This window comes from Festucalex cinctus, chromosome 8 (assembly GCF_051991245.1).
Source record: "Festucalex cinctus isolate MCC-2025b chromosome 8, RoL_Fcin_1.0, whole genome shotgun sequence".
NCBI lineage: Eukaryota > Metazoa > Chordata > Actinopteri > Syngnathiformes > Syngnathidae > Festucalex > Festucalex cinctus.
Window position 1 is genome coordinate 18,275,512 of NC_135418.1, and position 24,934 is coordinate 18,300,445.

At 39.1% G+C, this 24,934-nt stretch overlaps 4 protein-coding genes and 1 long non-coding RNA gene across 17 annotated transcripts in view; 3 read left to right on the forward strand and 2 right to left on the reverse strand.

Moving 5' to 3' along the window:
* Window positions 1-1,120, forward strand: part of arhgef25b (Rho guanine nucleotide exchange factor (GEF) 25b) — a 28,079-nt gene extending 26,959 nt beyond the window's left edge. For all 4 annotated transcript variants that reach the window (XM_077529883.1, XM_077529884.1, XM_077529880.1 and 1 more), the window contains one exon: window positions 1-1,120. In XM_077529883.1, coding sequence (XP_077386009.1) covers window positions 1-30 — 30 coding nt within the window. In that variant the 3' untranslated portion in view covers window positions 31-1,120.
* b4galnt1b (beta-1,4-N-acetyl-galactosaminyl transferase 1b) lies at window positions 1,035-11,826 on the reverse strand. Of its 3 annotated transcripts, XM_077529889.1 has the most exons (13): window positions 11,622-11,826; window positions 11,124-11,225; window positions 9,366-9,452; window positions 7,473-7,695; window positions 7,223-7,393; window positions 5,383-5,489; window positions 5,272-5,309; window positions 5,015-5,195; window positions 4,702-4,794; window positions 4,410-4,597; window positions 3,904-4,044; window positions 2,458-2,695; window positions 1,035-2,368 (listed from the first exon to the last, which is right to left on the reverse strand). In XM_077529889.1, the coding sequence occupies exons 4-13, from the start codon at window positions 7,685-7,687 to the stop codon at window positions 2,148-2,150; spliced, it is 1,593 nt and encodes a 530-aa protein (XP_077386015.1). In that variant the 5' UTR covers window positions 7,688-7,695; window positions 9,366-9,452; window positions 11,124-11,225; window positions 11,622-11,826; the 3' UTR covers window positions 1,035-2,147. The 3 variants fall into 3 exon arrangements, with proteins under 3 accessions (XP_077386015.1, XP_077386014.1, XP_077386016.1); XM_077529888.1 differs by lacking the exon at window positions 11,622-11,826 and having other exon boundaries at window positions 11,124-11,488; XM_077529890.1 differs by lacking the exon at window positions 11,622-11,826 and having other exon boundaries at window positions 11,030-11,488.
* os9 (OS9 endoplasmic reticulum lectin) lies at window positions 11,114-20,906 on the forward strand. Of its 6 annotated transcripts, none has more exons than XM_077529875.1 (16): window positions 11,114-11,272; window positions 11,815-12,071; window positions 12,361-12,543; window positions 14,187-14,250; window positions 14,313-14,389; window positions 14,792-14,890; window positions 15,234-15,435; window positions 15,702-15,845; window positions 15,937-16,052; window positions 16,488-16,551; window positions 16,681-16,763; window positions 16,850-17,053; window positions 17,146-17,347; window positions 18,307-18,474; window positions 18,873-18,982; window positions 19,592-20,906. In XM_077529875.1, the coding sequence occupies exons 2-16, from the start codon at window positions 11,922-11,924 to the stop codon at window positions 19,727-19,729; spliced, it is 2,004 nt and encodes a 667-aa protein (XP_077386001.1). In that variant the 5' UTR covers window positions 11,114-11,272; window positions 11,815-11,921; the 3' UTR covers window positions 19,730-20,906. The 6 variants fall into 6 exon arrangements, with proteins under 6 accessions (XP_077386001.1, XP_077386005.1, XP_077386004.1 ...); XM_077529876.1 differs by lacking the exon at window positions 11,114-11,272 and adding an exon at window positions 11,555-11,698; XM_077529878.1 differs by lacking the exon at window positions 11,114-11,272 and having other exon boundaries at window positions 11,550-12,071; window positions 15,705-15,845.
* LOC144023940 (uncharacterized) overlaps window positions 19,546-24,934 on the reverse strand; it is a 16,087-nt gene continuing 10,698 nt past the window's right edge. For both annotated transcript variants that reach the window (XR_013284644.1, XR_013284643.1), the window contains exons 4-5: window positions 23,051-23,225; window positions 19,546-22,092 (exon numbers count right to left, since the gene is read on the reverse strand). This is a non-coding gene — a long non-coding RNA (uncharacterized LOC144023940). The remainder of the gene's footprint in view (window positions 22,093-23,050; window positions 23,226-24,934) is intronic.
* c1galt1lb (core 1 synthase, glycoprotein-N-acetylgalactosamine 3-beta-galactosyltransferase 1, like b) overlaps window positions 21,284-24,934 on the forward strand; it is a 7,369-nt gene continuing 3,718 nt past the window's right edge. The window contains exons 1-3 of one of the 2 annotated variants that reach the window (XM_077529896.1): window positions 21,284-21,754; window positions 21,832-22,174; window positions 23,798-24,462. In XM_077529896.1, the coding sequence (XP_077386022.1) occupies window positions 21,946-22,174; window positions 23,798-24,462 (894 nt within the window). In that variant the 5' untranslated portion in view covers window positions 21,284-21,754; window positions 21,832-21,945. The remainder of the gene's footprint in view (window positions 21,755-21,831; window positions 22,175-23,797; window positions 24,463-24,934) is intronic. The other variant, XM_077529897.1, reaches the window with a different exon arrangement.

Here is a 24,934-nt window from a genome sequence, read left to right on the forward strand (position 1 = left end):
GCGACAACTCTTCCTGACAGTGAAACTTGAGCGTATCGGCCAAAAACAGCAGCATTTGAACACATCTGGATGGAGAGCCATGTCTGCTATAACACGTTGAATGTCATTCAAAGACATGTTGGTTTCCTGCATACATGGGATTTTAGATGTTAACTATTGTTATTATTGAAGCACGTTTTTTTTTAATAGACTCCTGCTTTTCCTCTTTTGTTATTTTTGTAATACATCGTTTTTCACAACACCTCAATCCCCCGTCCTCAAATGAATTCAGTTTTGTAGCTTGTATTATTAGCATAATAGCTGTTTACACTATGGTGGGCGGTTGAAGCACAGCCATTGTTAGCTTGCTATCTGAGCCAAACACGTTTCAGCTTGAAGAAAGACGAGAAAGGGAACGGGGAAAGGAGTGCTCGTCTGTACGTCTGCCGTGTAAATCAGTCCGTTGTTGCTTTCTGTACTTGGCTTCATGCGGTAAATAAAATAATCGGCGAAAGGAAACATTTCTCGTGCATCGCAAAGTGGAAAACGGGTAGACACACATTTGTTCTGATTGCAATAAGTCGACGTCTGTATTAGAAGGCAATGTCATAATGTAGTCAGCTATGTTTATGTGAAGAGACTCGCCTCTCGGTACGTGCATTCTTGTTCATCAGCTCCTCTCTTAAAAACAGAATGTCCGTCAATCAAAAGGTGAGCCACTCCATACTTCCTGTTTAACTTGTATTTACAACTTAGGGCAATTAAAAATCGACATTCTGTTCACTGCGGTTCTAAAAGTTTTAGAATGGCTTGTTTCTAGTTCACTAGGTTGGATGTTAAAATGCCAGGACCCTTGCCTCAATTATACATTGCCCTCTAGTGGCCATTCAGTATTTCAATTATCGTTAAACCCGAGAAGCACATTCGACAAAAATGTTACCAAACATTTGGTTACCAAACATTTGATTTTCCTTAACACTCAAGATTTTTAATACTGTTTTTTTTTTTCTCCCTGAACACATACATGATACGGTCACAGCACTTTGAAACAAAAATATTCATAATGAGTTTTAATTCAGTGAAAAATGTGGCAATGTTCGAAGCGATATTGCAAAAATAAAGTCACATATCTAACTGAAAATACTTAAAAATCATTCTGGTGAATGTTTTTTTTCTCGTACTATATCAATCCAGCCATGCATTATCTGAACCACTTTTCCCCCAGAGTATTTTTTTTAACTTATTTTAATTGTATTTAATTATATTAATTAATTAGTTAAATGATGTGTGTATAGCGCCAACTACTTACTCGATTTTTGCCTTATAAAGTACAGTACAGCATCTTATATCAGCAGCCTTCACGAGTATCCCTAATCAATCATAATACTCCTCTAATACGTCTTTGTAGTATCAAATTAGCCTTGCTCAGATGACAGTGTTTCCATATTAAACTGTCAAAACTGACACTTCAAAAAAATAAATAAATAGGATTGAGATCAGCTGAGTTCAGCTCTGTCAGCTGCTATAAATTCAGTCATTTCAGCAGACATCAAAACAAAAATACAGTTATTGTCAATGTAAAAAAAAAAAAAAAAGACATTGAAAAAAAAATCTTGTCAATGGCACCTTTGTGCAAAGTCTCGAAATGAAATCTATTTAACAAACAACAGGCAATAGAAGAAATTTGCTCTAACAAATAAAAATGGCTTGCGGGTTTCCTTTCATGCTCCATTTCAATGTAATTGGGTCCTTAAAATGGCTTCCTTGTGTCTTAAAACATGCACTATGGTCCAACATTTGTCTGAGGCAGCATTTGAGATTGTTTGTATGGGAGCATTTTAGCAGTGTGTATGCTGAATCATGTCCATAATGGCTTCTCATTATTTGAACACACGCACATGTGCAGTTCCCAGATAAGCTTGCACACGTTTTCAGGCAGGAGTGATGATGGACAACAGCTTCTCCAGCAGGAAAATCATACATGTCGAAGACTCACGTTGGGCTTTGTAAACAAAAAGACATGATTATACTGTTTGGTTTGTAGTATGAGGTAAAATACTCGCAGAATCCTTTCCATGGCACAAAAAAACAAAACAAAACAAAAATGTCAGCAAAAACACCCTCGTGTCCACTTTGGCAAGTCAGGATGTGTGCAAAAAGCAACCCAATCACCATGAGTGAGTCAAACACTGAAATCTGTTCTTGAAGTAGAGGAGGCCAAGTTTGTTTTGCGAGGCGTTCGATGAGGATGGTTGGTAGCGAAACTTGGCATAGGCCTTGTCGCTTTCTGATTGGCTAGTCCAGGGGAACTTGATTTTGCTGGCGTGACTGACGATGACGTCGTCGCAAGAGCCCACGTGGAGAGAACCCAAGGCGTCGATGAAAAACTCTGCAAACAAAACACACATTAACTCTTCAAAACAAAACTGCAGCACGATTTATCTTTTGTTATACCTTACTAGCAAATTTTGTACTCACCCATGTGTGCTACCCTGTTAAGTCGCGGGTCAAAGCCGACCTGCTGGATTTTGTCAGTCCGAGCCAGGAAGAAGTTAACCACTCCATCGGTCACAACGCAGTTGGGGAAACCTTGGATGACGTGATGGAAGCCTCTCCTCAAGTGCAAACAGTCCCCATCCTCCTCCCCGGCTTCGATGGATATGGTCTGCCTGTAGGTGGTGGTGTACCCTGTCACCTCCCGAACTGCACCGCCCACCTGGACACACAAAACACGCTGTCAGTAAGCAGCTAGGATCGCTTGTAAAAGGTCAGTGAAGTCCACAAAGTGCTTTCGTCAGTCAGTGTCAGCCATATTGGATGTGGCAGATCTGTTCCTACGTCAAAACAACTCATAAAGTGACAACCTTTAAAATTATTCTTTATCTGATTATTAGAAATGTTTACTGCACTCCTATATATATTATTTAAATATTTTACATACATAGGAAAACATAAAAAAAACCATACATTTGTTGGTTTGATGCTTCTCTACTGCATATGCAAAACATGTAAGTAAAATAGGCACCAAAACAATGTGTATTACAATTAGAAATTTTCATTCTGAATATGAGGATATTTATGGTCCAATGTATGTATTTTTCTGTTTAATATTATTTTCACCTACAAATTCATGTAACCTTTACCTAGCCTCTGTTATTTGCTGAAAAAAACGCAACAGTTCCTGTGCTCACGCCAACGCAATAAAAGTACTTCCTTGGCGCCATCTTGTGGCGTCTTGGTGGTAAGGAACAATGTTAAAGGGATACTTGATTTATTAGCCCATTATAGCAATAAAAAGTTAATATTTTGTCTATAATTAATTTGATACTTTCATTATTTTTCACAATTTTTTACAATTAGTACCTTTAAAAAACAAGTTTTGCAACTTGCTGTTAACTGAAAATTACATCACAAGGGCTCTGGTAACTAATCATAGCTCAGCTGTTTTCTAGGTTTGGTCATGTGACATTCACAAGCTGAGTTGCTGAGCTGTGATTGAAAATGACATCACAAGGGCTCAAGTAACCAATCACAGCTCAGCTGTTTTCTAGGTTTGGTCATGTGACATTCACAAGCTGAGCTGTGATTGGTTACCTGAGCCCTTATGATGTCATTTTCAGTCAACAGAAAGTTGCAAAATGTGTTTTTAAAGGTACTAATTGTACATGAAAATAATGAAAATATCAAATTTATTATAGGCAAAATATTAATGTATGACTGCCAAAAATGGGTAAATAAGTAAAGTATCTCTTTAAAGTGATTGATATGCCTCATTTAGACGAACGTAGTGCATCTCCAAACAAATGGGGCAACTTCACCCATCGTGCTATTTTGTCACATCCAATATGGCGGCAATATCGCTGTATGATTCAGTGCTCAAGGAGAGGTCTATGTACTGTATATCTATGCTTGTGCGTGCCTCACCAGGTCCAAAGTGGTCCTCTCTAAAACATCCACAAATTTCTCCACCTTGGTCTTGCTGGTGAAGATGAAGTCGTCATCCACCCACAGCACATACTTGGTGGTCACCTGGGAAATGGCCAGATTCCGACCAGCAAACCAGCCCTAGAGGTACCGTGGTAAGAAATCAGCTCATTTCACAACAAGCAGATGTATGGCACATAGAATTAGTGAACAATTTTTCAAAAAAGAGCTTCAAGTCGTTTATTGCCACCCCCAGGTGGCGTTTCCTGTCAAAGCGAATTACATGTTGTGTTTTTAAAACAACCACATAGCCTTTGCTAGCTTAATGCTAACACCTAATGGGAAACCTTAGAGACATGCTAACGAATAACATGTAGCATTGGTGTATTGGTGTTCTAACCCTTTCATTTCCTTTGGTAATAACAATCCTCACAGGCCTACATATTTTACCCTTTACATTATATTTTTTTATTTATTTTTTGTTCTATACCATCTCACTATCTTACCTTTCCAAAAGGCATGATGTAATGTTCAATGTATGGCCCAGAGATGCTTTGGGGATTTTGACTGTCATCAGCGATGATAATGGTGACGGTTGGATAGTATTTCCTCACGCTGTCGATCAGGTTTTGAAGCTTGTCGTAGCGCAGTAAAGTCTTGGTTGCTATGGTAACCAGAGCGCTGATGTTGTACTCTGAAGTGAGGGGAGGTCGCAGGTAAAGTGAAATATGTTTATTTAATGGAAATAATTCATTTTTATTTAGATCTGAGAACTTTGCAAAGCAGATCAAAACATACCTCCGTCGCTTCCTGTGTTGTACAATTTGGGCGTTACACCGTGACGGATCTTGATGATGAAGTTGGCTTGATGGCCCTCTGTCTCAAAGTGCACTGAAAAACGACACAAGGCACATGTGAATAGTAACCTCTGAATGCGTAATCTGTTTTTCTGTCTCGATCAAATTTGGTTTGAGATAGCAGTTTATGGCCATGATCAAATGAAAGAAGAAGAAAAAAAAAATTTCAAATTATTTTCGTTGAAGTAAATATCCCCCAGAAAAGAAAAAAAAAACACTGATAATATTTGTTTTGTATCTGGCCAAAGCCTCACCTGTGTCAGCCGTATTGGGGTGGAACAACGTGTTTGTGTACGTGACGAACTGCAGCTGCCGGTTGAGTTTCGTCAGAAGGCTGCTTGATAAAGTCATGTGCATCTCGCCATCACCTTGGATTTTGACCCCGTCCACCTCTGCCGCAACATTTAGCGTCCCCAGCGTGGCAGTGAGATTTATCTGCAGCAAAAGGAATCGTGAGAAAATGTCTCCAATGTAATTTTTTTTTTTTTTTAAGCAACAATTTATTACTCACTGAGTAGTGGTCTCTGGGAAGGTCCTGGAACGCCAATCCTGAAATAATCATTGAATGAAGATGTGCTTTTTCAGTCATAGTGAAAGGACAATATTTTTGGGTGATACATACCTGGGATGATGATTGTTTTTAGAGGCCGCACCTCCACACCCTGTGTTGGATACTGTAACGGGTTGTTTGCCTCTGCAATAATGAGCATGTCTGCAGGCGTCTTTAACCTGAGGGTCATAGCCGACACACAATATATGCGGTAACTGTATTTATCTTTAAAACACAGTTCAAAATGAAATAGTTATAGGAGACCTGATCAAAAGTTCATTTTACTCAGGAAACATGGAGATGATTAAAGTCAATAGTACCGGTAATTTAAAAAAAATATATATTTTCAAAACAAATTATGCTATGCAACTATACAAATAAATAAATATAAAAATAAATACAGCTCTGAGGGGATAAATGTTTTATACTATACTATAAAAATGTACTTGAATTATATGGAGGATCAAAAATACCAAAATAAAAATAAGTAAGTAAGTAAGTAATTAAGTAAGTAAATAAATAAATAAATAAATAAATAAATAAATAAATAAATGTGACAATTAAAAACTAAATGAGAATTAAAAACAACAAAATATAAACAAATAAATGTAAAAATAAAAAACAAGATTAAAATAAAGAATGTTTACACATTTATACATTTTCTGCATTTAATTTTTGATTTTTTTTTCACTTTTATTTATTTTATTTTTTTAGGCATCTTTGGTCCTACAAACATATTCGAAGGTGGTGCACACCCTAATTTTAATACATTGTTGAAGTACCTTTTTATTTATTAAAGGGATACTTCACTCAATGAGCCATTTTCAGCAGTAAAAATTTGATATTTTGTGGATAATTAATGTGTTAATTATTTTTCATGTACAATTAATTCCTTTAAAAAGTAATTTTTCTACTTGCTGTCAGTGTCGACTGATGATGACATCACCTGTGCTGAGGAAGTAGGTAACAATCAATCTTGGCTCAGTTTACTGACCAAACCCAGAAAACAGGTGAGCCATGATTTTGCCGTTTCCTACTTCCTCAGCACAGGTGATGTCATCATCAGTCTACAGCAAGTAGAAAAAATACTTTTTAAAGGTATTAACTCTTTTACTGCCACACATTTATCCGAAAAACTACCCCGACAGCGCCAGCTGATTTTGAGCATTTTAACTCTTCTTTCATTACAAAAAAAAAAAAATAAATAAAAATAAAGGTGTTCCTACCTTATTCCGTTCTTTAGTAATCACCATTTGAAAATAGGTCATTTGAGTGACAATCAAGCGAAAATAGAAAAATAAGGAGAAAACAAGCTTTTTGTGAAAAGATACATTTTGTGCACAACAACAGTGACTTTGACACGAATATTTTTTGTTTAGTGACGCTCTGTGGATTCGATGTAATATGACAAAGTCTTTGATCATTCACGTCATCCTTGAAAACATTCTATTTTATCAGATTTGTCATGTCTCTTTGTAATTCCATACACCGGCAGCCCATTGAAAAGAGACAACTGCCAAATGCTAGCCATAGTTAGTGGGTGTTTTGGATTCCACAACCCATTGACCAGGCAGCTCTGCACTTAGACATTGCACTGCCATTTATTAAAAAAAAACAAAAAAAAACATAGTTGATGTCGATTAACGTTTATGGTGGCATACATTGTGATTTTAGTAATCGTTACTAAACGTTTTTGGTGGTAAGAGTTAATTGCACATGAAAAATAATGTTATTAAGTTCATTCTGGACAAAATCTTAACTTTTCATGATCAAGTATCCCTTTAAAATTCGCTGTTTAGTCCTTTGAAAACACATCTAGATCCTAACATCTGGCACAGAACTCGAGGCAACACTTAATTTATAATTGCAACAGATTCCATTTTCCACCGTATTTCATTGCGGTGCTTCCCACCTTTTCTGGAGGCTTTTGAACTCCTTATCCCGTCTCTTCTTCACGTCCTCCAGCTCACTGGCCTGGAAGGCCGTATGCAGCGATTGAGCTGCCACCCGCGGCGATAAGATTTGGAAGAAGGGCAGAGACACCCCTTCGCTCTCGCACACGCACCCGTTGCGTGCCAGCAAGCTGTCAAAGTCAACACAGAGACCCAAGAGATGAGTTCATATGGTTTATTTGGGGGGGGGGGGGCAGCTCCTCCACTTACCCTGCCACACTCTCTCGCACGTGAAAGGGGATGGCGCTCAATTGAGGATGCGGTTCCGGGAGACGGTCCTCCAGATGCCTCTCTGCTCGGGGGCCTGGTCGCTGCCAGACATCGATTGTCGTGTAGGCCCAGTTGGGCCACGTGTGGATGAGAGCCAGAACCAGAACCACTGATACCAGGATGCCGAACAACACTGACTTCCTCAGGGAGCGCATCCTAACACCTGATGAGAACAGATTATTGTTTCTTTCAGGTTGCTTGTTCCCACCACCTTTGCTAGTTTTTACCTTACTTTCTCTGTCGCTCCGCCCACAACAGCAGTAATTAATACTTTAATTGGTTAGTCTTTGCTAACGGCCCTTTTGTTCAAGATTTTTTTTGTGTTTTCACATTTGCGTGCTACCTTCGTCATAAAAAGACTACTTACTTGCTCATAAGTCTTGTGTCCATTTTGGATTCAACATTATTACTGATATTAATCCTAATAATTGAAATTGAACCATGACTTCTGTATGTATGTTACTTAGTTGTCAACAGATGCTACAGCTGCTTGTTTACTTTCAAGTTTAGCTCTTAGGGGACGTGTGTGGTGTCATACATGCTGTGATCGTGGTGTCACTAACCACTGTTGAGACTAGAGTGACTTTCCTCTTTATAACCACTCCAAGTAAAACGTATAGGAAAGGGAAAAAAAAGAAAGAAAAAGATTACATTATCGGCCCGATTACTTGCCCTACTACCACACTGCAGGTCTAGGCTGATGACCGATTGGATGGTTTACCGTGATTTTAAAACCAAACGATTGATTTTAAAAAGTCAGTATCTGCTAATATTCTCATTCTCTGGCCGGTTATCAGCCCTTTTTGTTTTTCGAGGGAACTTCTAAGATGGGCACAATATGATTGGCTGCTTGCAAAGTTGAGTACTGTATATATACTGCTTCTTTGATGTTAATTCTCTCCAATTAAGTCTTATTTCTTCTTCTTTGCGAGCTTTAGCGTGGAGGAGGAGGAGAGGGGGCGGAGCGAGGTTAGATCAATTAAACACCGTTACAGTGACACGGTGTTGTCCTTAAAAAAAAAACCCCAAAAAAAACACACAAAAAAAAAACACTGTGTACATGTGTAAGTGCCAGGATGTATTAGTTAGCCCCAAGGGCAATATGAGTAGCACAGGGGGTCTGTTCTAAAAATAGCTCACCAGTGATGAAACACTGACTTGCTAAAAAGAATTAGAAAATGTTAACATTTATTTAGTGAGTTCATTAATTATTTAAACTCAAAAAAGTACATGTTTCTTAATGTCTCAAATATTCTATAATTTGCTAAAAATAAAATTGGATTCAATAGGGGATATATATATATATATATATATATATATATATATATATATATATATATATATATATACGGTATATAAACCTCGTAAAATGTTACAAGGCTCAGAGCAACACGTACATTGCCAGAGGAAATGGAAATGTTGCGCAACTGTGGTAATTTTGTGGCCTTGACCAGATCGATTAAACCGACAAACAGCTGCTCATGCAGCCGGGAATCAACCACGAGTGGGCTGCTTCGAGAATGCTGGATTAAGTTGTAAAAGGGAGCGAATCAAATACGTCAAGCATTTGGAACTTGTTTTCTTCCCATTTCTACCACTCCCTTATATTCGGATCAGATGAGTTGCATGCAAGAAAAACATTTTGTCAGTTTTTTCTCCTACCTTCTAGCGGTAAACCCCCCCGAAACCTATTTCCGCTGTGAGAAATATGTGTGATGATGCAACTAAAGTTGTAAAATATGACAAAATGTGTCATCACAATGTCCTAGAACTGAACCTCCCACCCTGGCAACAAGTCCACTTTCATTCTGCACACAAGGAAGCATTTTGTACCTGACAATCCGTCTATCCAATCAGAAAACGACTTTTCTCTTTAGAAATCTGCATTCCCAGGAAGCGTGGAGCCAGCGCCTTCCGTTTCTGGTGAAAAAGAAGGAATGAAGTAATCACAAAGCAATTCGCAGCTCTTGTAATAGCAGAGAGGTCCATTGTAGTAAAAATAGATACAATATTCAACTGAGAGTAATTGCCACTTCTAGGTGCTACAAATCTATTGTAATAATATAAATAAATACATAAATAAATAAAATTTTGTAACGGGCCATATCGCAATTACTGTACGGTTTCCTTCAAATGGCCAAATTTATGACTGAACTCAAATACTCATATTATAATCGCCTCATATTATATAATCAGAGAAATCATACTGTATTAAAGAATATGAAGTTCTATGGAAAATCTCCATTTGGGGGGGTTGAAATGGGGTCTCCCAAAGGCACCCTGTGGTGATATTGTCTCACATTTAAACAATTGTTAAGTTTTCATGATTTGTCATGTCACAAAAGCTCAGGTTTGATCTGTAGCTGGCCACCTTTTATGAATGTGTGGTGTCTACCATGACAGGCAAAAAAAAGATGATATTTCAGAATTTTACACCCATATGTCTGCAATGCCGTTTCTATTTCAATCTCAACATCCAAGCAAATCTCACACACAGCACTAAAATCACATCCTGTGTTTTATAGTTTATTCTAACATATTATGGTTTTGATTTGCTTTTATTACAACATCCCCAAAATATGACTGTATGTGACTACACAATTGGATCGTTAAACACAACAAAGCAAGTCATATACAGTACTTCAATTCATATTTAGATGATATGTTTGATGTATTATTCATCCGTTTCTTGTCCGAGAGCTGGATCCTATCCCAGCTGACTTTGAACGAGAGGCGGGCTATGCCCTGGACTGTTGCCAGCCAATCACTGGCCACATTCAAACATTTCTCATTCACATTCATAGCTATGGACAAATTAGAATCTTCAATAAACACGTATGCATGTTTTGCTAATCTGGGAGGAATCCGGAACATGAGCACGAGGAAAACATGCAAACTCCACACAGGAGGGTCTGTGCTGAGATTGGAGTGAGCTCAAAAATTGTGATGTAGACATGCTAACCATTCTACACCGTGCTGCTATTGATACATTTTTAGCAATATGTTTTCTAATTTGTGGCTGCAGTAAGCATCATCCTGAGATCTGTTTCTAACGTGAACCATCTGATGATTATCTTTTCATACATAGTGTTGGATAGCAGGTGTATCAACCATTGTGGTCAGTTATGCATGCATATAATAATTAGCTGTTAGCATATAAACTATCATGTGTGCATGTCGCTGAACAAGAGCAAATCACAACAATGATACTGCGTGTACAAAGGTGGCTGTTTTAATTAAGTAAGCTAACATGGAGGAGAAATGGGCATTGGACATGCTGCCCAAATATGGACACAATGGAGACCGCTTGGAGATGGTTACCGTTAACACACATACATACAATACATACCTTGCCTTGTACCTATAATCTCACACGCTATGTCATTGTGTGACGTGTTAACGTTAAGAACGACCGCGCCAGGCCTATTTGTTGTCATGTCATGAACCACACGACGACATGGTGTAAAAAAAATAAAAATAAAAATCTCCTTTCTTACCTACGTCTTTTTCTTTATTTCTTTTTCTTTTTTTCTCTTTTTTTTTAAGTACGTAGTGGTCAAGAAGGAGTAACCGCCGCTTTTCATAGCTTACCTCAGTTCAAAGGCCCATCGCAACCGGTTCGCTTGAAGCTGTCTGCGAGGAAGACGCTCCTCTTATGATGGACCCTCCTCCTCCTCCTCCTCCTCAGTGCTCCTGTAGACGGATGCAGACGCGTGCATACTTTGAACCCATTAGTGTTGGTAAGGAATACGTCCTGTGGGAATATATATACTTTGAAATTTGAAAACACACAGCATTGAGGTTTAGTACAGTATATGAAGCAAATACACCTTCACAAACATTCATGTTTTTATTTCCACTCAGCCGTTTTCCCACTACAAAATGTTTACGAAAAGGGCTGACAGGCAAGTCAGCCAATCACAGAAGACCGCTTCATTCTTCCTGACCAATCCGCTGTCGATATGTATTCCCAGATTTCCCACCTCCCGCTACAGTACGCCGTAATTTTCAAAAGTTGCATTTGTTATCGAACGTTAGATTAGATACACCTTCTTCTAATTGGTAACAATACAACAGCCAACGGCGAACCTGCTGCGGATAATGTGTCTGTCGGTGATGATCGCCTTCAAGGAAGATACTCTCACAGGATGCTACACTGTGAATGTGTATGACGATTAAATTGGCGACAGTCCAAAGGACAAACTTGTTTTTATAATTAAGAATATTCTTGATTGAATTCAAGATCAATTATGTAGTTATTTGAACTTTTTTATCCTGCCAGGAACTATGGAAGAACAAGACGAATACGCACTGTAGCGTAGAAGAAGAACAAATCGACGAAGAAGAAGGGGAGGAAGAGAAGGAAGGTGGTTGGGGAGCGAGTCAATCATGGCTGCTCACCTACTACGGTGGCGAAGTAGATTATACGTATTTTTATTGGTATGCCCAGTTTGTGTCTCGGCGTTCTTAAATCTAGAAGAACTGAATGAGATGAAATATGAGATTCAGATTCTTCCCGATCCTGTCATCATGGGGCAGGTGAGTGAGGCGATTTACAGGCAGCTAATGGTTAGCTAAAGCTACATTTTGATAACCACAGTTGATTACGCTAACATTGCCTATATAGAAGCTTAACATAAACGTGTTCAGACTTATTTCCTTTACTGTGCCTCTAATGGTATATGCGAATAAGTGTTTTTAACAGTTAAGTGCTTCAAAACGCAGCAGCCACTTGACAGCTGTCACCTAAGAACTTCCAACAAACTACAAAATCAAATCCCAACATCACACGGAACAATGTTAAGTTATATCACTGTTTCCCCAATAGACGCAGACAGATGAGGTCATGATGGTGTCCAGCAAGTACAAACAATTGTATGAATGTCGACTTCCAGCCCAGGCAGTCCGCTTCCACCAGGACCCAGTGTCAGATTCTGACTCACAAGGGTATACAGGGCCAGACATCCCTGATCTACTCAGTCCCATGCGGGCCCCCCCTTGTCTAATATTGGTTGGTACACATTGTCTTATAATACTCGTTAATAGTTAAAAGTGTGACATGAAGGACAACAACTTGTTAAAATTAAGCTCTCCTGACCCAAGAATAGGTAGTACTGTGCAAAAGTTCAAGAACAACATTAGATGTCATCGAACATATGTAACTAACTACCATAAATGTGACTTGGTGGAGAGTGGACCTCCACCAAAGCTGAACTGTTAACAAAACAATTTTTGTGTGGTTGTTTGTATTGTAGTAGGATACTTCCTAGCTCGTGCAGTATGTGCGGTTGGGTGGTGCCATTTTAATTATTTGTGGTTGATACTTTAGTGACTGAACTGATGTCATCCTTCTTCTTGAAACCATCCTTCCATTTTTTTTTTAAATAGTACTTGGCCTCATCCACTATGGAGGACCAAAACTGCCAAAATTAAAAATAAATTACTGAACAAGTAAAAGCGAATATAAAAACAAATTAAAAAATATATATAATTCAAATATTAAACTAAAAAAAATATCAATTGAAAGAAAATACATACATAAATAAAGTAAAAATAATTCAAAAAATACATGTGGAAATAAATACAAAATAAATACATAAATAGAATTAATTGTTAGTTAGTAAATAAAACCAGATGAGGAAGCTCAGTTTTCCATATCAACCTTTCCTTGACCATAGGTACTACTTTATGTGCCTACAGATAAGAGGGTATATATGCTAGAATGCTTTAGCAGCCTGGCCAACCAACGTGCCTACCTGGCAGTTTGGCAGTTCGTGGGGACGTTCCCATCAAAAGCAATACATTGACTTTAAAATTAAGTGGTAAACTTGTTCATTTCACCACCGATTTTCATGAGCTGAGCTTTTTTTGCCACTTTTAAAATGTGCTTTTATCACAGATCATCCAAAAAGATATTTTTACCCCATGAAAGATTATTCCCGGTTCCCTTGTAATTGGAGGTGTTTCAACATGCCTTGTTGCAGTTGCAGCTATCAGACAGGGTGTAATAGCCACGACAGCGTTGTTGTTTCTAGTCGCGCTCTAATCTGTTCCATTAGTTACTTTTTTACTGTTGCAATGGAAAAGGTACAAAGTTCACAAGTTAGTCTTGCACAGTACTGAATATCAAATATACTGACTGATCATGCACTAAATGCTGTAGTGTTTGTAATTGAGAACTATTTCATCTCATCATGTATTCTATATCACTACTACTTACTAGCAAATGCGTCGGTACAATGTGGGATTGTGTTTTCCTCTTTTGGATCATGTTTTTGGTACTCACACTTTTTGCAGATATTTTATAGCAACTCATTATTTTGTATGTGTTCATATGTAATTATGTGAATGCGGGCAAAGTAATGCTGGAGTCTATTCAGTCCCTTTTAGACTATGTACTGTCATGCAGTCATTAAAAAACAAAAACAAAAAACAAGTGCACAGTATCATTGTTCTGTTTGAACAACCATGTTTGTGCTTGGTTCCTTCACTTTCAATGCATTTCTTCAGAGAAGCAGTTTGAATGGGATACATTAGCTTGTAATTTGACACTTATTGATATAAAATAAATGTTTATATTAAATCCTTGTAACAATGAATGAACTTATGTTTGTTGGTTATCTTTAAACATTTGCTTTTTATTTTTTTCCTCAGACAAAAGACTGGTGGACATACGAGTTCTGCCATGGTCAGCATATCAGACAGTACCACCTTGAAGGTAAGACAATTGTTTTATGCATTGGTTTCTCCAGGCCGTCTTACATTTTTGTCACTTCTCAGACTCGGAAATCAAAGGGGACATTCTCTTCCTGGGCTACTTTGAGTCTGAATTTGATTGGACCAATGAAACAGCAAAGGTAAGGATTATCCTTAGATGTAGGGCTGTGCAGTTAATTAAAATTCAATTGCAATTTCAATTAATACACTCCACAATTACAAAATCACTATAATCATAAAAAAAGATTATTAATGCTAATTTTGAGTTGTTTCAATTTATACATTTGCACCTTTTCTTAATTTTAAAATAACTAATTTAAAAAATGTCATCCAAAAGGAACTTGCATATATATTACTGTTTCAAAGAATTTTATCTTAATATTGTTTACGTTTAAACATTTTCTTGTTTTGTACCAAAAAATAATCATGATTTTAATTATTACCAAAATCATTGTGATTAAATTTTCTTCATAATCGAACAGTCCTACTTAGATTTGTCTTCTTTGTAAAATATGTTTGAATATGTTGTGATTATGTTCCAGGCCTCCAAACAGCACAGACTGAAACGCTTCCACAGTCAGACTTACGTAAATGGCTCCAAGTGTGACATCAATGGGAGTCCCAGGGAGGCCGAAGTCCGGGTGAGACTTTTATATTGACGGTCAAGCAGACAGTTAATTTGGTACCCCGGTGCAATCTAATGAAATGCAACGTAAACAATAGGATTATATATTTGTCTCACAGTAGAGAGGTCCCGCGTTTGATCCTTTGGCTTCAAACCCTCCCATGAGGCCTTTGGGTGTTTAAGTGTTATTTTCTCTGGTTACTTCGGCTTCTTCCCACATTCCATTCCATGTTCACTGAACTTAAGACTTGCCCCAAATAAAAACAAGGTTATACAAAAGGGATCAATTGACCGTATTATGTACCAAATGATAAGGGCAATGTGTGGTCATTATACGTGTTTTTTTCCCCCTCCCTCAGTTTGTGTGTGAAGACGGTTCGGGTGACTACATCGCCCGAGTGGACGAGCCGCAGTCATGCCGCTACGTGGTGACCATTCATACCAGTCGCACATGCCAGCATCCCTTATTGCGACCTCCGTCCACTGCCAAGCCCCAGGGGATCGTATGTCAGCCGGCGCTAAATGCACAGCAGTACATGGACTATGTCAAAGCCCAAGTCTGTGAGTCCATAAGAATCTTCGAAATTGTCACAGTGGTGCAACGTACAGAGAGCATCTTGCTTTTAGAATGTATTCCTCACTGAAGCAGCGAGGGTCTGGAGTGTTTCTAAAAATAGGAATCAAAAGATGATGCTAAGTTGACATTCTGTGGATAAATAAATGCGTGTTTTATTTATGAGTAGCTACAGCGTATGTGGAGTATTTTCTCTGAAATTGTGTCACTGTTCTGTATGAAAGGGCTTTTCTTTTTTTTTTTTTTCCCGCAGCAGACACAAAGCGCAAAGTGGAGCAAATCTCAGAGGAGTTGAGGAGTCTTGATGAGATGTTGGCTGGTAACGAGGAGGCGAAGGCACCGGTAGAGGAAACATCACCAGATCCCAGCGATGACCGGGACCAGTCAGAACAAAAAGGTCCATCTTGATGCATCCAAAATCATGTATTAATTGTTTTGATTTGTTTGGGATTTTTTTCCTCTTGAATTAATTTATTTTATTTATACAGATGTTGCTGACATGTCTGAGGATGTAGGGTCAGAAGACCCTGAGGATTCTCAGTTTTGGGAAGGAATTGCAAAACCAGGAAGTTCAAAAACAAGCTCTTCTCATGAGGACAGTGAGGTACATTGACATACTGTTGTGCAATTTTACATTATTTCAGTAATAAATATATGCAATTATGTCATGTGCCTAGGAGAGATTAAAAGAAAAACTCACTTCTTTGCAAAAGATTGTCATAAATATCTTGTACTCATTAATTTCCTGCAATAGTTATTTTGTGGCAGGATGTCTGCCATTTAGTAGTTAATGTTGTGGCAAGTGGCTGCCATCTTTGTAGAATAAAAAAAAAAAAATGGTACCAGCTTTTTGGTTGACTTGTTAACTGAAACTTGTCAGCCAATTGAGAAGAGACTTCACTGAGTGTCAACTTCAAGTCCAGAGTGTATATTTTTGCCCTGATTAGGATCAGTGCAATTGAAAAGGAATCAATGGATATTCATTAATGCACCACAAGAGGGCGTAACTTTACAACTCTTGACCTGATTTTTCGCTCAGCAGGCAGTTGATGATGGATTGAACTCACTTACAGACGATGAAGTCATGGATGATGGAAATGAAGGTACGTTTATCATATATCACTACTAACGCAATCTTGCAACACTTGATTTAATGTTTGTATTGAGAAGCTATGCTAATTAGCAAAGCATTGAAATGTTTCCCTATTATTTTTTTGTCAATTGTGTTTCAGCTGAAAACTTCAACTTTAAAATCATCACTGACCCATCAGACCTGATGAAATTTGTCCAGCATCTCAAGGAGAGTAATCGAAAGGTTGGCACTTCCGTACGCGTCATAACAGCATCCGTCTTCGCAATGCCTGTGTATTCCATTCCTGTGCGGCGTTTGTTTCTATGTAGAAAGCACAAAACCGAGCAAAGGAACAAGCAGGGAAAATGGGATCCATGAAGCGCAGCAAAGACGACGACGACGACCAGGATGATGAAGATAAACGGCTGCTTAAGGAGTTTGAGGATGAGATGGCAGACGTGTCTGTGCCGGCTGATAAGACTGACGAGATCAAGGAAACGATGCAAAAAGAGTTTGACAACATAATAAATGAGGTAACGGACAAAATCAATGGAAACATTTGCATTCAAGTGTTTTCAAATCTTTGAAACTTGAAAAAAAACTTTTTATTTTAATTTTTTTGTAGGCACAGCAAGAATTGGAGACCGAAGGACTGAAAGGGGAATTTGATCGCACTCAAGCGACACAGGCACTGGAGACGACGCTCGATAAGCTCCTTGACCATTTGGAGGAGAAAGACGAGCAGGACCTCGAGCAGGAAAATGCAGGAGCTCAAAGAGCCAACGACCCGACCCGGGGCAGCCCCAGCTTGGCGCCAAAGCAGCCCGGTAACCTAAGATGGCGTAGTCTGACATCACCGTGTTTCCCCGTCGCCATTTTCCTCCCATTCCTTCCTCCCATGTGCACGTCAGATGTGGTTGTAATATTCCATCCCAGAATAGGCACACACATGGATTTGATGCAGAGACAAAGACGATTTAAAAAGCTAATGTTACGCAGTATACTCATATCGACCAATCATATATGACATTTTAATTTTTAAAGATGGGGAAGACTCCACATGTGAAAAGGCACAAAAAAAAATCAGTGAGTGTGTGCTTAGTGCACTGATAGATCTCCGTAACGTAAAGTCGAGATACATACCAAAAACTTCCAGCAACATTTTGAATACACTTGGTGTAACAACTTTTAAAAATAAAATGATTACATTCAACGTTTTGACATTGTTCTAATCTCCACTAAGAACAAATTTGCACACTTGTGCACATGAGATGACAAAGTAGTACTAAGAATGTTTAAAATAGAAGAACAAAAAGCTGCTACATAAACCTTTATTATATCCCGTAACTATTTAGTGATTGGAACTCCTGTCACTTTTCGAGTGGGAACTTGTGGGACAAGTTTTGCCTCTATTTGTGAGAAAAGCCTTTTTAGATCAGGTCACTTCCTACTTGGCTATTCTATTTCCCGTCAACTGACTGGGGGGGGGGAATCAACACGATGATTTGTTTTCAGTATTGAACATGGTTTATTTGACCATTTTCTAAGCAGATTGTTGAAGAAAACCCACTCTAAACATGCCCTGGCCCACACCTTAACATAATTATTCAGGATAAACTTTTGTAATGTCCGACAACCAGTCCTTTGCTGACTTTTAACCGGCCCAATTGTCGGTACGTGAGAACACCGATTTAAATCTAGAATGTCCTCTCGTGCTTTCTGTCTACGTGAGGATTGTTGTCTCTGACAGCCAGTTGTTTGTCCCTCTTCTGTCTCGTCACCCCAGACCAAGATGCCGATGACCATGTTAAGATCAAAATAACTAAGTATAAGGCAGGCAGCGGCTCTGATGGGGAATTCAAAGTACAAGAGTTGGGCAAAGGAGATCCCCAGTGGCAGCACATTAAGGACGTGGTTAAAGAACAGCTAGAGAAAGCAGGACTGAAGGCCGAAGGTATGAATGGGGAGTGTTAATGTACTCGTAAACTTTATGGCTTTTTCCCCACCTCTTCTGTCTCGAATCATTTTGCCTCTTTAGACTACTTTGGCCATCATAAAATATAATTTGTCATAGGAATCAGATGTTCCTCTCTTCTTTTTTTCTTTTAAATTGCTTATTGGGTAAATAGTTGGTGAATTGGGTGATCAGACATAAGACTGAAAAGTTGGACTGTAAACCAGGAAGTATTCTCTACAGTGGCATGAAATGAATTCATCCATGTGTGTGCTCTAGCAGCCATCCATTCCTCATTCTAGATGTGTTATTTGCATGCCGGGTGCTTTATTTTGTTGAGGGAATGCTTGAATGTAAACGGAGACATACCCCGCACCACTTCCTGTTTTCTTCTCTAGGTAAAATTGAGGTAAAGATCTTGACGCGAAAGAACGCCGACGAGACGGGCGACCAGTGGCTGACCGAAGAAGACACTAAGTCATTTCGAGAGCTCCTCATAAACCTGCTGGTAATTTGTTTTATAGGCTTCACTGAATTGTTTTTTTGTTTTGTTTTTCCTGATGAGTCACCTTAAATGGACAGCTGTGCATGTGTATCTTTTCACCCTTAACCCATTCAAACCCAAAAACCTATAAATGTTTTTTTAATACGTTGTCCTTCACTCCCAAAAAACTTGTTTGATACAGCTTCTAACATGAAGAGGTCGCTTAAAGTAATGGTAGTTATTACAAAAAAAACTGCCAGAAGGTGACAGCAGAGTATAAGAGATTAGCCAGGGCTGTGTTGCAACAAGCTCTTTTCCCCAGTTTTTAACAGGTTTGTGAATAATGTTGAAACCTTAGCTGTATGACGCTATATTCTAATGCTAATTGCTGCAAAACAGAAACCCATGAAAAACGACTAATCTTTCTCTTGGTAGGTTCCATGTTTTTATAGCAATCAACAGAATATTCTGTGGTCCTTGCAAAATTAGTCAATATACAGTAAATTAGCCGGGAGCGTAGGGGGTTGCTTCATTGAAAATGACTGGGAGTGAATGAGTTAACATTAGCCTTGAATAAATACACAACATTCATACAGCGTGAAAGCAGTAACACTGTTTCTTTTTATTTACAAGACTGGAGGCACAGAGGAAGTTCAAAAAGAGCAAAAGCGACAGCAGGAGTTGGAGAATAACTACAGATTTGTGTGGGGCGAGGGCCAAGAGGAGTCCCAGTCTTCCAGCAATTCGGACTCGGACGACGTGGATTTGTGAACTCGCTCGGTACGTTGTGAATATGTACTTGGGTGATGCAGGGAGACTCTGAAGCGCAGCCCCTAATTGACAAAAGGATTCAATTATTGCTACTAAAGTCAGCAGGCGACACGTCACGTTTGCACCTTCAACAAGCTTGTCTGGGGTCTGCAAGACATCGCGGGCACATAGGTTTATGTTGTGCGACAGAATCACTGTCAGCTCTACTTTAATGAGTTATGTATTTTCCCTTCTTTCTTTTTTTTCTCCCCAAAATGGACAATGCCAACCTTTTTAGTTGTGCTGCCTTTTTTTTTTTTTTTGCATGTTAGTCACTCATGTTGCCATTCACATAGGTCCCCGATGTTGTCTTAACACCATACCTCAGCGCTTGCACAGTTTACCTTCTGCTGTATAATAATATGACACAAGGGATGAAACTGTCAATTAACACAAGTGTACATTACACATGCTGTGGCACTTTAGGATTTTTGGACAAATGCCACCTAAGGGCTTCCTTTGGGTTAGCATATGTAAGAGAAATGCTTTGATAACCATTCAATGTTGGTTTGATTTTGTTCTATGTTATTTAAATGTTTAATTACTTTATTAACTGAACACTATAAATAGAAATACAATGTACCAAAAAATGTTTGTATAGATTCTCAGTCATTCAGGTCAGAGTAATCTGCAAAAGTTGAATCGAGGCAATTGGACTCTTCTTGGTAATTGGAAATGTTTCACATTTAAGCCAAACTTAACGAAGAACAGTGTTCAGTAGCCTTCATTCAACTTTTGCGAGCATTAAAAAAAACATTTTTCTACCTGTCTTGAGTTGTATTCAAAGGGCTGCTGAATTTGTTGACTTGTGTATAATTACAGCTCAACCTGTATATAGTTTTCAGTATTTTTTTCGTTATAGTTCTATGTTTGTTGTGTGTTAGCACAAACCCGAGTGGTTGCGTCAAGCTGAGTAATGAGTGCAATCTTGACGCAAGACAGCGTCTTACAATAGGAGTAAATAATAGAGCGCCTTCCTGCTCCCTGAGAGAAGATTGGAAAGGTGTGTATATTTTGGTACCATTCATGGATCTGTATTGCACCTTTTGGCATCAGGGGCCAGAAGAAGAAAACGCATTTGGTCTACCTGAACTGCTTTGTATGAAAGTCTTCAAAATAAAAGTACTGTACCACTGAAGTCCGGTTGACTTACTTATTGCTGAAATGTTTTGATTTGTGCCGTAAAAACTTGGAAGCTTTTTTTTTTTTTTTTAAAGTTGCCGCTTATCATGAATTATGGTACCTTTTTTTAGCTGTCGCTTTTAAAACGTTTTTCTTTATTGTAAAAGATACATATTTATCAAATATAAAGACCAATCGCGGGGACGTCACCAAACTGAAATGGTGCCGATCGTTCGTGCTGTAAAAACTTACAACGTTCAGCATCCTCTCCGTGTTCGTATACAATTCCCCATTTGGCAAATGTAGTAAAATGTAAGTTATATTTAAAAAAACACAACAGCAAAATACTTAGAAAAGTAAATGTGTAAAAACCGAGGGGGCGGGTCCAAGTGACGTCGCGTACTAAACGGAAATATTTTCTCAGACCGCTTGTACTGTTATTCGCTCTACTTTTAAGCAGCCTAGTGTGGCTTCTCTAGTTTGTCCTTTGGTTTATATTCGCAGGTGAACAACGGCGTAGAATTTTTCCGAGGATTACCAGTGAACTGGGGCGCTCGACATACATATACTCTGCCACGTTTGTGTAAAACTTCTGTCGCCTTAAATGCTAGCGGGTTAGCTAACACCGACGGTCACGCTTTCGAGCAGTGATAAATTGTCCTTGTGATGGCGTTAATTATCCTTATGTGATTACTTGGAGATAATTTCCGCGCGGTTACTGTCTAGTGGTGTTTTTATTTTTTACATGGCGAAGAAATAACCACTTCTGCAACCTGGGATGTAATGTACTGTCTCCCTTCCGGGTGGTCGATACATTTCGTGGCCGTGAAGCAAACGGCCGCTATGGTGTCTCCGGTACGTATAGTAAGTACAATAAACCACTCCTTTCAGAACTGGTGTCTCCGGTACGTATAGTAAGTACAATAAACCACTCCTTTCAGAACTGGGAGTTGACAAACCTCTTCTGACGTCGGCGTACAAGTTCTTCGGGGCCTTCCGCTGACTTGTGTGATTTTTGTCAAGCTCTTGGCTGACAGCAACACACCTGTCCCAGCATGAAGTCACCGACGTCCAGAATCTCCTTCTGTTTGGGGTTCCTGGTGGGACTCTTCACACTCTACCTGTTTCTACGGCTAGCCGGCTTTGACAAGAATTTCTCTGTGCGACCGATCAGCAAATGGGTTGAACAATACGACCACCACCTGCAGCAAGAAGATGAGGAAAAAGACAGGTGGAAGAAAGAGCGGTCTGCCCTCTTCAATCTCAAACACCCTCATCATTCAGGTAAACGTGGCTCTTCGCATCAAAACTCAGCAGAGGTGGCTAGTGTAGTCAAAAATTGAACTGAACTGAATTTGTTGTGAAAATAATGAGTGGTACTTGCCAAAAATTCAAAACCGACCATTCATGAACCTTCTCTGTTAGTAATAGCAAAATTTGCATTGATTTGAAGTTATTGGGCAAGGCGTCGAACCCTGACAGGCCTCCAGGTCGCCAATATAGATAGATGAGATACTGTTCTAAATCGCCATACCTGGTTAATTAAATTACTGTGTGGAACGGCTTCTTAACGGTTCTTAATTCATTCCGTGACCCAGCTCATAGGGTTGAACAGTATATCGGTGGTACGGTCAATGGACTCACAGATTACCTGGGACAACTAAGGTCCACTAATCTTCTTTGTATCCACAGATTCATCCCTGCTTCATACCACTACATTAAATTTGTTAAACTGTGTCCAAGTTCTCAAGGTTACGTGTCCGGCCCATCCACCTGTGCTCGCAGCATATTGTGAAGTCAAAATAAAATGTCAAGTATGCACTGTATGTAAGTGACAATCTTGGAAGAGAGTAATTGCCCCTGGTAATGACTGGCCGATTCTAAGAATGCTTAATCGTGGTTTGTACACTTTAACAATATAGAAAAAATGCTGGACACTGCATATATGTTTTTAATGAATATTGAATAAATGGTGATTTAATGGCAGTATGTGTAGATATGTCATTTTAAGATGACAGTACCGTCGTTTATTAAAACAATACAATTTACTGTTATACAAAAAAGACCTTCATATTTAAGAACGTTGTGTTAGCATGTTGATGTGGCCTTGCATAACCCATCAAAAAATTAGTTGTCCTCGTGTGCAGTATGTGACCTTACGATCAACTGATTTTTCGCAGTCCACTAGGGCAGCAGCAGTCCAGTCCTCAATCTTTTCTGCACCACTGCCACGTGAAGACCTCTGCAATTCGTCAGTCGTTGTCGCAGTCTTGCGAATGTCATGTTTGCAGGGGGCGTTTCTGACGTGGCACGCACTGGACTGTAGTCCAGCCAGCTGTCAGAATAATTGTTCATATTAGATATGAACACGTACACATGCGCAGGCTGGCACAACCACAGTCACGCCAAAGTGCGGTGACAATCAAATTTTAAGTAATAGGAAGTTACTTAAAAAAACCCTGCAGGCTATAATTATCTTTGATTCTTTGAGAACCGTCTCATACCTTTTGCTCACCACGTGTTGATGTGAGACGATGCTGTCAGAAAGGTAATAATTTTCTCTATTGGAAGAAACAATTGTCTGAAGAAAAGGAACTTCAAACCTATATATATATATTTTTATATATATATATATATATATATATATATATATATATATATATAAGATGAATGCCGTAGCTAGTAATTATTTTTGGCATTCAGAAAGTAGCAATAATTGAGTATCGGTAATCTTAAAACAACAGAAGTTTAGCTTGATTTTATGTCAAGACAGTGAAGGGGCAAAGCATGCTTGTTTTTGTGTAGCGTATGTAAACTTCTGGTTGCATTTGTATATAGCTTAATGTATCATATGGGGGACTACCGGTAATGTGAATTAAAAAAAAAAAATGCTGTTTATTTTTTCAGGTGAGGATAGCAGATTGGCGGATGAACTGTACAAAAAAGTACGCATTCTTTGCTGGGTGATGACTTCAACGACCAACCTGGCAAAGAGGGCTCATTATGTGAAGGACACGTGGAGTCGGCACTGCAACATCATTGTCTTTGTGAGCTCCGTCAGTGATCCCGACTTCCCGGCTGTAGGTGTGAATACAAGCGAGGGGCGTGACCAACTTTACTGGAAAACCATCCGGGCATTCCATTATGTCCACAAGCATTACGGCGATGACGCCGACTGGTTCCTCAAGGCAGATGACGACACGTATGTAATAGTGGACAACCTGCGGTGGGTGCTTGCGAACCACACCCCGGATGAGCCCATTTACTACGGTCGAAGATTCAAACCGTATGTCAAGCAGGGCTACATGAGCGGCGGTGCAGGCTACGTGCTGAGCAAAGAGGCCCTGCGGCGATTCGTCCAAGGATTTCAAACCAAAGTGTGCACTCACACCAGCTCGGTGGAGGACCTTGCAATGGGCCAGTGCCTACAGAAAGTTGGGGTGCTGGCAGGAGACTCCCGAGACACTGTCCAGCGGGAGACATTTAATCCCTTCGTCCCCGAGCAACACCTCACTGCCCAGTTCCCCAACAGCTTCTGGTATTGGAGCTACTGCTACTACCCCATCTCAATGGCAAGTAAAATAATTTTTTTTCATAATTTCTTGACAAGAGACGCCCAAGTACTGATCTCTCATGGAAGTGGTTTTTAAAACTGCTCTAAATTATCCTTTTTGGATATCCTCAAAATTGTCAAGGATCAGGATTAATCAAATTAATTGATCCAAGTAGTGTTCATTTCGCCAACAAAAACTAAACAAAAATATTTTTGTCAAAATGAGAAGAGACTAGACTAAGACCCTCATTAATCAACAATAACTGGTGGGACTAAATCAATATCCATTTTAGTTGACTTATACAGATTAGATGAAAATGTACTTCAGTGGACTAAAATATATGGATATTTTAGTTCACGAACAAAGACGAAACTTGTGAAAATTATGATTATTGTCATCCTGTCTCTGCTAATCTGACACTGTCATGTGACAGGAAGTGATACACCCCCTTTCAAATCTGCAGCTAGTGAGTGCAACATGCACCAACACA